The sequence below is a fragment of the Gymnoscopelus braueri genome, assembly GCF_963280865.1.
Source record: "Gymnoscopelus braueri genome assembly, chromosome: 8".
Taxonomy (NCBI): Eukaryota; Metazoa; Chordata; class Actinopteri; order Myctophiformes; family Myctophidae; genus Gymnoscopelus; species Gymnoscopelus braueri.
In genome coordinates, this window is record NC_137609.1 from 42954245 (window position 1) to 42968410 (window position 14166).

The window sequence follows — 14166 nt, forward strand, 5'->3', positions numbered from 1 at the left end:
TTTTACTGTGTACAAAAAAAAAAATTAGCACTTTGGCTACCAGTGTGTGTGGCCACCTCCTTGTCTGTTGAAGACTACTATTTAGTATCATTGTCAATATCATGTCAGTATCATGGTCAGTATCATGATCAATATCATGCAAATATCATGATCAGTATCATGATCAATATCATGTCAATATCATGGTCAGCATCATGTCAGTATCATGGTCAGTATCATGTCAGTATCGTGGTCAGCATCATGTCAGTATCATGTCACTATCATGGTCAGTATCATGGTCAGTATCATGTCAGTATCATGGTCTGTATCATGTCAGTATCATGGTCTGTATCATGTCAGTATCATGGTCACTATCATGGTCAGTATCATGGTCAGTATCATGTCAGTATCATGGTCTGTATCATGTCAGTATCATGGTCAGTATCATGGTCAGTATCATGTCAGTATCATGTCAGTATCATGGTCTGTATCATGGTCTGTATCATGTCAGTATCATGGTCAGCATCATGTCAGTATCATGTCAGCATCATGTCAGTATCATGGTCAGTGTCATGTCAGTATCATATCAGTATCATATCAGTATCATTGTCAGTGTCATGGTCTGTATCATGTCAGTATCATGGTCAGTGTCATGGTCAGTATCATGGTCAGCATCACGTCAGTATCATGGTCAGCATCATGTCAGTATCATGGTCAGTATCATGTCAGTATCATGACAGTATCATGGTCAGTATCATGGTCAGCATCATGTCAGTATCATGTCAGTATCATATCAGTATCATTGTCAGTATCATGGTCTGTATCATGTCTGTATCATGTCAGTATCATGGTCAGTATCATATCTGTAAAAACAGGAGCACATGGCAGGTGTTACAGACAATAACAGACTTCCTCCCTCCCTCCCCAACGAGCTGAATGCCCTTTACAACTGGTTTGAGACCAACTCCACCTACACCAACCAGCCAGTGTCGACTCAGCACGACCTGAGGAGGCCAGCCCTCTAACCATCTGGAAGGCTGACGTGTTTCAAATGTGTGAAATAAGGCTGCCGGCCCTGACGACATCCCAGGACATGTTCTCAAAGCATGTGCGGACCAGCTGGTGGCAGTTTGTGCGATGTTTTCAAGCCTCTTCCAGGCTGTGGTCTCCACAGGCTTCAAAATGTCCACCATTGTGCCCGTCCCTATGCCTGAATGATTGGAGACCTGTCACCCTCACCCCTTTTGTTAATGAATATTTTGAGAAGCTGGTGAGAGATTACATCTGTTCCACTAGTAACAAATATGTAGGATGCATTATGTCGTTCGTGGACTACAGCTCAGCATTCAACACAACAGTTCCAGCCAAGCTCGACACAAAGCTTGGAGACAGGGGCGAAAATATAATCTCCGCCTCCCGGCCTATCGCTGTATAATTTTTTTTACGATGTAACACTTTTCTCAACAATATGAGCTGTTATTACATTATGAGTGGCCAAGTAAGGTTTATAATTCTTCTGAAAATGATTTAATTACATTATGAACCGTTATTACATTTTGAGCAGTTATTACATTGAGATGCTACACCCCACCTTTTTTCCCTCTACACCAAATCTCTTTGCTATAAGAGCCGATCAACCAGCTTACAATGTGTCGCAACATGAAGCGTTGTGAGCTTGTAGATCAGCAATTTTCACACAGAACTAGATTTTCAGGCCGCTATGCAGCCTTCAAATCCAGCCCTATATTGCGCTGATCAGATAAATGGTCACTGCGTAACGGCCATCTCAAGTGTTAAACACTGCTGTAGTGCCCCATGTGTGCGCAATTTATTTTTGTTGTGACTATTTTCATGGAACAGCGTTTATAACAAGTTTGGTGAAAATTGGAGCAACAGTGTGCCTGTGGCCGCCCTGATGTGGCCCTGCCCCCCTCAGCCCCCTGCTGTGACTGTTCTCATGTTGGACCCCTGAACAGTGTTTGTGGCTGTGCCAACATGTGGCCCTGGGTGGGACTGTTCTGATGGCAGACCCCTGAACAGTGTGTGTGCCAAGTTTGGTGCGGATCGGAGCAACGGTGCGCCTCGCAGGTCCGCATGTTACGTTTGTGACGCGGTCGGTCCCCCCCCACCCTCTAGGAAATTTTAATATAGGATGCCCGTTATGACATTCCCAGAAAAAGCATGCTAGGGTTCATGTGGTTAAGTGGTCTTTATGGTACAGTTTAGCCTGGCTCCAGACCATACTCTCTCTGAGTGGACTCAGGCTAGGTACAGTCTAGTACAGTAGCTGGTACTCAATAGCCACAAGAAGTTATTCTGATAAATGAAACACGAGGATTTACTACAAAAAGGGTTTTATTTTCATATTTACAGCCAGGATGTTGGAAAATGTGAATTGGGGCATAATGCAAACAAAAGAAGAGAAGAACAGAATGCTTCATTAGAAATGAATGGGTGTTGAATGTCCAGGAGACCTTAGTGTAAGAATTGATTACATGTTTTAAACATTTGACTTCCCTGTCCTGTGCATTCATTCTGGGCATCTGGCCAAATACACAGTACGCTGACATTTTTATTTTAGGGTCATTTGTGATTCATCAAAAAGTGGTTTTGTTTGTACAGAAGTGGTGGCTCCCAGTTCCCCAATTTCTAACATTTCAAATGCAAAAGCAAAATAAACCTGGATGTCATAATTCAATTAAATGTTTTTAAGTGTACAGAAACATTTTCAGAATATTTCCCCTACTAAAGGATAAAAGCATGAAATGGAACATGAAATTGCATGTCTGTTGGACCCCCATGGCCAAGTCATGACGATGCCCCCACACCGTTAGGTACCGTTGTAACACTTCAAGATCTCTAACCAAAAGAACACACACCAGGTTAGCAAGTAACTGCTGCTTCAACCAAAAGAAATGAAGATATTCTGTGTTTGCGTATGTGTCAGCTGTCGGAACATCCAGCCGATTAAGCCCGATTCCTTTGTTTATAATTTACTTTGTTTTGCGCACCGAAAATAGCTGTTCTGCAAGCTCTCAACACATATGCAATGTGGTTGTGAGCTTGTAGATCGGCGATTTCCAGCACGCACCGTCGCACCGGTGTTTGCGCAACGAAGGAAATTATAAATCGTGCTTTACACTGTAATACACACCAAACGGAAACTCCTTTGTGCCCGTCCACATACATGCGACCATCCCTGTAGTGTAAACATGTCTACTGTATGTATACTTAACTACAACCCACACGCGGAAACATAACAGGAATCAAAATACATTTGACGAAACATTGCATATGTATGCGTAGTTAGATAATGCCTTTTTTTTTGCCACAAAACCAACTTGAACTTAGTATACCTCTGGTGCCCGTGGTAGTTTGAGACTATTGCAAATCATTCAATGACATCAGCTTTATTCACTGAAAAGAAGTAGAAACTCAACAGACACAAAAATGTCACTGCTGAGAAAAATAAGCTTTAGCCCCGACCTTAATTACACTGAAGTATGACGTTTACCCTGAAGATCGCTTCAGTGTAAATAAGTTACTTTCCCTAGTTCTGTTCAGTGAAGTCATCTGAAGTTTTCACCTTTAGTAGTACGGAGCACCTCACCCAACCTAGTGTTTTGAGCGAGCAAGCTACACAAAGACATGTATTGCTTCATTTATACTTGGTTGCTCGCCGGTGATGCCTTGTGTGAGCTTGTAGATCTGCTATTGTCAGTGTCTGTGCATGCATGCACACGTGCAGACTTCCTCTACAACTCCACAAGAAGAGTTTTGTCCAACAACACCACGTCAAGTCCACCACACACCAAATCCGATATCTGCGTTGGTTTCGATGTGCTCCGAGTGCCAGTCGGGTGGAGTTTGCCACTCAGGAAAAATGAGGGAGACGGCGGACAGAGCCAAAGCATTTGGCCAACCGCGGTATTCAAGTGTCGATTTAGTATGCCAGTCTACGGTCCTGATGTTGTGAAATTGCGCTCGTGTGGCACTCAGTAAGTTAAAACGCTATCATTTACAAATAATAAAACACAGTTTAACACAGTGGTGTGAAATACCTGACTGGGGTTTTGAGTGTACGTTTACAGAGAAAAGACAGAACATGCAGGTATATAAACAAAGCCCATATGTCAGTGGTGAGACGCAGTGTGTTTGGGGGGTAGTTTTAGTGTGTTTAGTGAGAACAGAAGACCGCAAGATGATTCCCTACGTGTCCGGGTTGCAGTGATAAGGCGGAGAAGAGGTCAGTGTGTGTGTGTGTGTGTGTGTGTGTGTGTGTGTGTGAGTGTGTGTGGACTGGGCGGTGGGGCTGTAGTGTCCAGCACTGCTCCCTGTTCATGTTGGAGTGGGTCAGAGAGTCCCTCCTTTAATGATGGTGCTTCTTAGACAAGAACCTAGACACACGCGCGCACACACACACACACACACACACACACGAGCGACTGTTAGTTGATAGTTCATTATGACTGAATCGTCCCTATGTGCACCCAAAAGTATTTCTTTATACTATAGGGAGATTTCAAATTAACTCCATTGTGTGTGTGTGTGTGTGTGTGTGTGTGTGTGTGTGTGTGTGTGTGTGTGTGTGTGTGTGTGTGTGTGTGTACCTCTCCCAGTGTTTGTGGTTGAGACCAATGAAGTCGTCCAGTTTGGCGATCTCTTTGAGGTACTGGGACAGTTTATACAACTCTCTGTCCTTCTCTCTGTTCATATGAGCCTTCATAAAGGGACGGATCTGACCAACACATACAAACACAAACGCACACAATTAGTTAGTGATAAACAATGACACGTCCTTGACATGAAAATGTTTGAGAACGTCTTGATTTAAGCACTGGTGACGTACCTTCAGGCCGTTCTGTGGGTTCATGAGGAAGTTGCGTCCGATGTCGTCAAACATGATGGTGTTCTTCCTGCTGTAGAACTCATCATACTTACCCCAGATCACCCCCAGAGGTTTCACCTGGACACATAGGTTGTATATTACTATACTTATGAGGACATCAACATTTTAGGATGGTGATTTTATTTTTGCCATTTCTACCCCCAACTCTAAAGCTGGATATATTGCTGCAACGTGTAGATTGGCTATTTCTGGCGAACGACACTAGTGCACAACTAAGAATAAATCAGGCGTATTGGTGACTTGAACCCAAAGCTTGACCTCCTGCTTAATCCTAACCCCAGTGTGTGTGTGTGTGTGTGTGTGTGTGTGTGTGTGTGTGTGTGTGTGTGTGTGTGTGTGTGTGTGTGTGTGTGTGTGTGTGTGTGTGTGTGTGTGTGTGTGTGTGTGTGTGTGTGTGTGTGTGTGTGTGTGCGCACTAACCTCCACGACCCCTCTCTTTGGAGTGTGCACAGTGATCATGGCCGCACTGTCCAGCATGAACGTGATCTTGTAGTTGGGGTTGTCTGTCACTCCCAGCTCCTATGCACAGACAGACAGACACATGTAAGCGGCCACCAACAGAGTATAACTGACAAACACTGCCTTCTACTGGAAACATTGAATAAATACTCAAGGGTACATCACTGAAGGTGCGTACAGCTGCACAATTAATTGAAAGTAGTAAAAAGAATCGTGATTTTATTTGGCTTCGAAATTAAATTTTAAAGAGAGGAAGAAGGGGGAACCTGTTTATTATAATTTACTTATTTTTCAACATTTATGCAGGTCTTGATGTGTGCTTGCAGGTACACATGCTTCTGGGTATCTGTTGTCACTTAAGTTGTTACTGTATTTATTTATTTATCTTCAGTTTCTTATTTTTACTTTGTATTTGTATATGTACTTATTTATTTACGTTGTCTGCTTGGACATTAACCAGTATTGGGGGGAGGGGGGGGATGTGGGGAGAAAACGAAACAAAAACTGATGTGTCGAAATTATGTTTTCTTCCGTTTACTCTGTGCTGAAAAAAAGCTTAATAAAACATAACGTAAAAAAATCATTTATAATCGTGATTTTAGGTTTCACAATGATGTAATCATGAAACAATATATTATCAGTCAAGTAATAAAGAAGTCAAAACCATACCTTCATTTTGGCATCAATCCACTTCATACTTGTGGCAGCTAAAGGAGAGGAAGTAATGGGAGTAGAACCATCAACAGTGTTCCTGAACTCAACGTCACAGACTAGGGAATCTTTAAAGAATATCCAGTTATTTGACCACAACAGATAACTTGGCCATAGTGAGCAAAGAGAAGTACAAGAAAATATTACAGTTGTGGGTGAAAAACAGTGTAGCGTTTTTCTAGCGCTGGAACGTTTAAAAAAAAAGGGAAAGCATCTGTGCCATTTTAAGATTTCTTTGGGCTATTCAAAAATAGCAGATACATATACAAGCTCATAGTGCGGCACTCGTGGAAAATGTGTGCAAATCTTTGAATATATATATATACTGTATATATGTTTTAAAGCGAACATTTTGAGCTCCGATCTGTGCTTCTGGGGGGGGTCCATGGAACAACTTATTTTGAGATGGGGGTCTGCGGCCAAATACATATAATTGGGGTCCTTGACATGGAAAAGTTGGCGCACCACTGATAAAGGATTTAGAAAACATTTTTAGATATGTATTTGGCCGCGGACCCCATCTCAAAATGTTTTGTACCAGGGACCCCCAGAAGCAAAGATTTGAGTAACAAATGTTCGCTTTAAAATATATATATATTCAAAGGTTTGCAAAACTGTTCATGATTTAAAAAAAAAAAAAACATTGCAGATATACAAGCTCATGCTTGTATATCTGCTATTTTTGAATAGCCCAAAGAAATCTAAAATGACACAGATCCCGGAGAGGAGAGGAGGATACATACACCAGATGACGATGTCATAGTCCTCATAGGCCGAGGTGAGGAACTCATGGAGAAACGGTCTCATCAGCTCCTGGCCTGTCTCTGCACATGACTTGTGATCTGAGTAAAGGGTGCAACAATTCATCAAACTAATCGAATTAATCGTTCATTTAATGAATGAATTGATTAATAATCAATCCCTGTTTTGGCCATGTCATCATCAAAAGGCAAAAAAAATAATCAGAAAAAGTCACAAAATGCCAAGATTAGTGAAAATAGCCACTCTAATATATTCAATATTTTTGCACGACATCGTTATCTGATGAAGTATAAAAATAATGCTTAAAGCCTCACTATGTAACTTTTTTTTGTATGAATAAAATGTTATTTAGTCCAATCTGTATGGTAGAGTATGTTAATACAATATAACTTATTATACAATACAGAATCCTAGAACCAGAGTTTGAATTAGTGACGGCTGAGCCAACAGAGACGTGTCTTAGGCGGTGGTGTAAAGCAACTAAGTACATTGACTCAAGTAATAATAATAATAATTTCTTTAAAAAAAAAAAAATTATGACGTCGGCGACGTCATTGGCACTCTGGGCTTATGAAAAACGTGAAGTCGGCGACGTCAATGGCACTGAATGAGTTAAGTAGAATTCTGAGGTACTTTTACTTTACTGGAGTATTTCCAATTGTCTATACTTTTACTCCACTACATCTCAGAAGCAAATATTGTACTATTACTCCACTACAATTCTTTGACAAGTTTACCACCACTGGTCTTTGGCAGAGCATGCTGTGGCTCCTGGCACTGTGGTGACATCAAGAGCTCTCCAGTGCTGCTGGCCAACCCTACTGTAAGAGACTGTAATGTAACACCTACTGTAAGCCAGCAAAAAAAAAAGCCTGTAATGTCATGGGGATCACACAAGTGCTCACCCAACACTGAGCTGTCAGCATGTGTTAAATTATGGAATCAACGCTGGCGCTCGGGTGGCGCACGGGACAAAGTTCCTGCCCACCGCTGGCTGTGGAGACAAACGCGATTGCCCGTGCTCGAGGGTGGGAAGCTGGGTAGGGAGGTAAGAGTTGTTCCGATACCGAAAGCAGTATCGGAAAAGCTGCCGATACTGCCTAAAATGCGGGTATCGGTGAGTATGACAGTCTGTGCCATTCCCATACCATGTCATTTATCACATGAGATTTCATTTACAGTAATATTTTGAATTGATGTTGCACTACCGTTTCATACTCTTACAGTACAATTTACATTATTATTTTATCAACTTGGAGCTGCACTCTGAGTTAGAGACCTGTAACCACCTTTGGAACCCGACTTTGAGAACCATTGTCCTAGATTTTTTTTTTATTACACAATGGTATCGGATCGGTACTCGGTATCGACCGATATGCAAGTTTACGGGTATAGGAATCTGTATCGGTACATCGGCAATCATTGTCGCTTCTCTAGCAACCCTGACGGTGCGTTTTAACAGCGGGCGATTCAGGATAGTATTTTCCGGAAGTGCATTATATGTCTATGAGAGCCGGCAACTACTGGCGATAGGGCAAAGTGGGCGGGGGGGGGATGAAAGATGGATTTTTTAAATCTTTTGGACGATGTCGCCCGGCGATCGCCCGAGAGTCGCCCGCTGTTAAAACGTACTGTGAGTGTTCTAGTAGTAATAGTGTTCTAGTAGTAGTAGTGTAACTACTAACTGGGCCGGCCTGAACAATTACCATAATTCTAGGCCTGAAAACCCGAAAACCCCAAAAGTGTCTGTGTGTGTGTGTGTGTGTGCTTAATGTCCTCAAAGTCACGCATCCAACAAGCTTTGATTCCGTTACCAAACATCTTGAAAACGGCCACTTTCGCAGATTTTCTATGTTAGAGTTTTGGCCATTTTCGGCAGTTTTCTTTTTCATAACATGGACTAGGAAGGTCGGACGGCGACGAACTAGATATCTGAGTAAAGTTCACTTTGAGCTGCATCCACTGCCATTTCCGTCGACCTTACCGTTTGGCCGCTAGGGGCAGCAGATTTTTTTGGGGGGGGACTTAGATTTTTTTTTTTTACGGAACCCGAGGCTCGGCTAGGCTCGGCCCGACTAATTAGCATACATTTTCGGCCCGAAAAAGTCGGGCCGGGTCGGGTTCGGGCAGAATTTGAGAACTCTAGTGGTAGCAGTGTTCTAGTCAGAGCGTTCAGTCAGCAGAACTCACCAAACAGTGTGTAGTCCACATCCAGTACCAGCAGTCTCTTGCCCTCTCTGGGCGGGTTCATCTCCTCCACCTTGTAGTCCTTCACTCTACGTGCGATTTTAGCCAGGTTCTCCTCTCTGAGGACACACGTAAAGGACACTTACACATTTTTTACACTCTTGGGAGTTACATCTGCAATCCATAAGTTGTGACCTCGCGGGGATTTGAACCCAGGCCCGGTTCTCCCGCGTGGGAGACCAAATATCTAGCACTCATTCGATACGGAATCCCTGCTTGGTCAGGGGAACACGTTGCACTTATGAGCTTCAGGCAATACTACTCGTCAACCACTAAGTGTCCTACCCGACACCAGGGTCTACATTTCTAAATGGAAGAGGTAGAAGGGACCACCTCCAACCACTGCAGATGTGTAAGTTATATTGTGTTAACATACTCTACCAAGAAGATTTGTTAAAATAAAGGATTTTGCTGTGAAGACATGAATACAGTACACTTGGTCCTTTGTCATGTAACATAGCAAAGTGCAACTTTGTCTTCTACAGAAGGACATAAACAGTGAGACAGTGACACACACACACACACACACACACACACACACACACACACACACACACACACACACACACACACACACACACACACACACACACACACACACACACACACACACACACACACACACACACACACACACACACACACACACACACACACACACACACACACACACACGTCTAACCTGTTCTCCACTTCGATGACCTCCTCCTCGATATCAAAGTCATTCACCACATCATCGTTCTCTGGCGGTGGGGCTAAAACGTCTTCCTTCACAAGACAAAACATAATACTGCACGATTACATCACTACTCCTCACCATGCATCTCATGTGAACATTGAGGAAATTAATGACTGACTCAAGTTAGGTATAATTTATTTAAATAACATTTCATACAATGTGCTTCACATCTAAATAAATTGAATAATGGAAATATTATACAAAGATATGCGATTCAAATTATAAAACATTCAGGAACCCACCCCCCACATTCTCAGTGTGAAATAAACACTAAGGATGGGGGTCAATCATAGTGTAGGGCAGTGGTTCTCAACCTGTGGGTCATGATCCCCAGAGGGGTCCCCATATGATTTTTGGGGGGGTCCCCAGATGACAGTTGAGTGACAATTTAAGGACTTTTAAGACCTTTTTAATACCTTACAAAAAGAAAGAAATGACACAATATTTATCCGTGGAACCGAGTCAAAAGGTAATGCCTCAACTCCTACAATTCCAAGTGTTTGTCAGGGTGGGGGGTCCCCAGTTCAAATATGTTTTTTCTTTTGGGGGGGGGGGGGGGTCCCCAGTTCAAATATGGTTATTTGGGGGGGGGTTTCAAATATGGTTATTTTGTGGGGTCGCGGCCTGAAAAGGTTGAGAACCACTGCTGTAGGCAATCAATGAAGTGAGTGATCTATCTGTCTATTATGTAGCCGATGTGTCCTCCAGCCACCTACTAATAGTGTCCGGGTAGCTCAGTCGGTAGAGCTCTCGCCTTCAGACCACAAGGTCATGGGTTCGATCCCGGGCACCGCCAACTCAGCGAATGAGTAGCACGGCTTGGGTGTGGTAAGTCGTGCAGTAAGTACTGGGAGCTGAGGATAGGTGTGGCGCTCCACCTCAGCAATCCATCTCCCAGGGGTCTAGCGCATTGTACCGGGGACAGACTCCCGCGTGTTACTCGGCTGATACCGACAACAAGCCATCTCCCGACCTACTTATTACCTACCAGGCTCTCCTCTCTGGTTCCCATCATCATGATCTTGGTGTTGGGCTTCAGCTTCAGGGAGCCCAGCTTCACCTCATCCTCCGCTGGCTTCCCTGAGAAAGGAAGAGGACAACGGAATGCTTCCTTATACTGGAAAAATGTGCATTATCATTGTAGAAAGAACAGATTTAACATATTAAGACCTGAGGCCACTTATGTTGCTATAATATCAGTGGTTCTCAAACTTTTTCATGTCAAGGACCCCCAAAATTATATGTATTTGGCCGCGGACCCCCATCTCAAAATATTTTGTTCCGGGGACCGCCCCAGAAGCAAAGATTTCAGTAACAAATGTTCGCTTTAAAAACTATTATATTCAAAGATTTGCACAAATTGTCACGAGTTTTCAAAAATAGCAGATCTACAAGCTCATAGCGCGGCACTCAGAGCCACGCTATGAGCTTGTAGATGAGTCAAAGTATATTTGTGATGCTATATTAACACATTTTGCTGGGAGGATGTCACCAACATTAATCACATCGACGGGCAGCAAGTCCACCGCTCCAGCCAGGGGTGGTGGTCTGTGACCTCTCTCACCTTTGACCTTTAGTCCCAGCAGCTTCTGTCTCTCGGGCAGCACTCCGGTCAGGGTCTTAATGGACTGTTTGAGGTCCATGATGGTGTCCTCCTCCGACAGGGAGCTGATGGAATACTCCTGTCCACCCCACTTAATGATCACCGATACAGACATGGCTGATGGAAGCCTGTGAATCACACCCGCTTCACTCACTCACACACACTCACTCACACATACACCCACACACACACAACCCTCGGCTGCAGTTCCAGTTATGTGTCCGCAAGCATAGGGCTTACGCACGCCCTCACAAGCAACTGGAAGATCACACACACAACCAAAGTGACAATTGCAAACACGCGCACACACACACACACACACACACAGAGAAGAGAGAGGTTATGGGCTTCATGCTTACCAACTTGAGCAATAGGCAAGCAGGTAACCACAAAACATAGCTGGGTAAATGTGTTACAACAATACTCCATAAACCAGTGGTTCTCAAACTCTTTCCATGTCAAGGACCCCCAAAATGATATGTATTTGGCTGCGGACCCCCCCATCTCAAAATAATGTGTTCCATGGAGGGACCCCCAGAAGCAAAGATTTGAGTTACAAAATGTTTGCTTAAAAAAATATCCATTCAAAAGGTTTGCTCACATTTTCACGATTTTTCAAAAATAGCAGATCTACAAGCTCATAGCGCAGTGCAGCGCTATGAGCTTGTAGATCTGCTATTTTTGAATAGCCAAAGCATAAAAGGTTAAGGTGGTTAAAATGATTGTGATGCTATATTAAGACATTTTGCTGGGTACCCCCTGGAAACCCCCCCTCAAGGACCCCTGGGGGTCCCCGGACCCCACTTTGAGAACCAAATAGTCCAAAAACACTCAACACTGTCAAGTCCCCCCAAAACCCCCAAACTATGATCATTACATCATTCAATGGACCTTGTTATGCAAGTTATCCCTTCATTAAAGGCCTAATACTGAAATCACACTGATAAATTAACACCAGCACCAGGTTAAACAGACACATCATTCCAGGGAAATGATCCCCCCTTTATAACAGTGATGGAAAATATCATGAAAATTAAGTCTTATTTAGACAACACAAGCCCCCACAATAGCTGAATGTTTCATAATCGGCTATTATCAAACTAAATATCTCATCAAGTTCACGACGCATTGTCCGGCCCCTGAACCAAAGATCAATAACAACTAAAGGGTGTTACTTTGGCCAAAAAGTAACAAAGGATCTGCTGCCTTAATACTGACAAGAACGAGCAGACACGCGTCTGACATGCTGTTATTTGTAGCAGGAGAAGGCTAACACACTGAGGCTAGGATCACACACACACATAGCCACACTATAGCCAGCTAAACGGCACAGCCTGCTGGATTCTCACCTCGGACAGTTAACCTAAGAGAAGCAATGGTAGGCAAACTCCCATTGGATCTTTGGGAGAAGGTGATCTGAGTGTAGTTTTCATTCAATGGAGTTGTGGTGGTTGTGGGCTGTGCATCATCAACATTATCATCCAGCCCCTTCTTCTTCCTGGCATCCTGTCTGTCTGAAACCGCGCCGGAAGTGATGTGAGAAGTCATGCTTTCGTTGCCGTGGTTACCACGAAAGCGTCCACATGGATCCATAGGGTGGATCATGGCTCTCTGATCATGGCAGTGCTGGAAAAAGTACTCACATTTTTTACTTAAGTAAAAGAATCAATACAGCAATGTAGGAATACTTTGTTACAAGTAAAGTCCAGAATTCAATGTACAGAAAGTACCAAAAGTAGAAGGTACTCATTATGCTGAATGTCCCATTTCACAAGTTTTCAAATGTATGAAAATCTTTTGAAAATAGCAGATCTACAAGCTCACAATGTGTCACGTTGCTCACGCATTGTGAGCTTGTAGATCTGCTATTTTCAAATGGCCGAAATGTATATAGGGCTGAAGTGGTTACTGTATGTTTTGTAATAATAGTAATCAAAATCTAGTAACAAGTTTTCAAATAATTGTAGTGGAGTAAAGGTACAATAATTGCCTTTAGGATGTAGGGGAGTAGAAGTAAAAGTACTTGGATCTTATGAAAGACTGGGTCAGTATTTGAAACTTCAAAGTTCTTCAGTTGGTTTATTCTTAAATATCTCATGTAACAGATGTCCATTTGTCTCTTAAGTATTCAAGGCTAGAGTGCTCTTCTGGTAGTCTCATTGGTTAGTAGCAACCCACCACTAGGTCGATATTATGTTAACCATAGAGAAAGTATTGGATGAGTATTCATTTGTACATTTCTTTAGATTATACAGTGGAGGTTTTGTGTTATAGGTGTTGGTACTGTAAGCCTTACTATTAATACGATAACAAAAACCTCTATATAACATATTAAAGGGCATCACTGGAAAACATTGGCATGTCAGTCAGGACAGTTAGATCTGAAACTATTCCTACATGACAATTGTTTTCGTGTATAGTGTTGGTGCCATCTACTGGCTGAGAGCAGATAAGGTTTTGCCATAAATTTAACATTTGATGTTTTCCAGGATTCTCAGAAAGTGGTTCTCAAACTTTTTATTCTTGGTTCCATTTGTACACTCTCAGAGTTACAGACCTGTATGAGTCCATTTGGAATGCCCCCCAAGGAACCCTGGATTACACTTTGTGAATAAATTCTATACTGCCAACATAATATTCAAATATTTCCAATATGTTTCTGTAATCAACTGTGTACCAAAAAGATTTACACTGAGCATTGCCTATTTTACCAAGTCTTACAGGATGCTCTTGCTATCAGAACATAGCATGAACATA

General features: G+C 42.8%; 1 protein-coding gene across 1 annotated transcript; it reads right to left on the reverse strand.

Moving 5' to 3' along the window:
- Positions 1-2337: 2337 nt before the first annotated feature.
- Positions 2338-12899, reverse strand: ublcp1 (ubiquitin-like domain containing CTD phosphatase 1). The gene is made up of 11 exons (XM_080435648.1): positions 12759-12899; positions 11371-11667; positions 10795-10886; positions 9750-9835; positions 9011-9126; positions 6802-6900; positions 6017-6054; positions 5309-5407; positions 4829-4945; positions 4590-4717; positions 2338-4376 (listed from the first exon to the last, which is right to left on the reverse strand). The coding sequence occupies exons 2-11, from the start codon at positions 11522-11524 to the stop codon at positions 4349-4351; spliced, it is 957 nt and encodes a 318-aa protein (XP_080291774.1). The 5' UTR covers positions 11525-11667; positions 12759-12899; the 3' UTR covers positions 2338-4348.
- Between the last annotated feature and the right edge of the window lie 1267 nt (positions 12900-14166).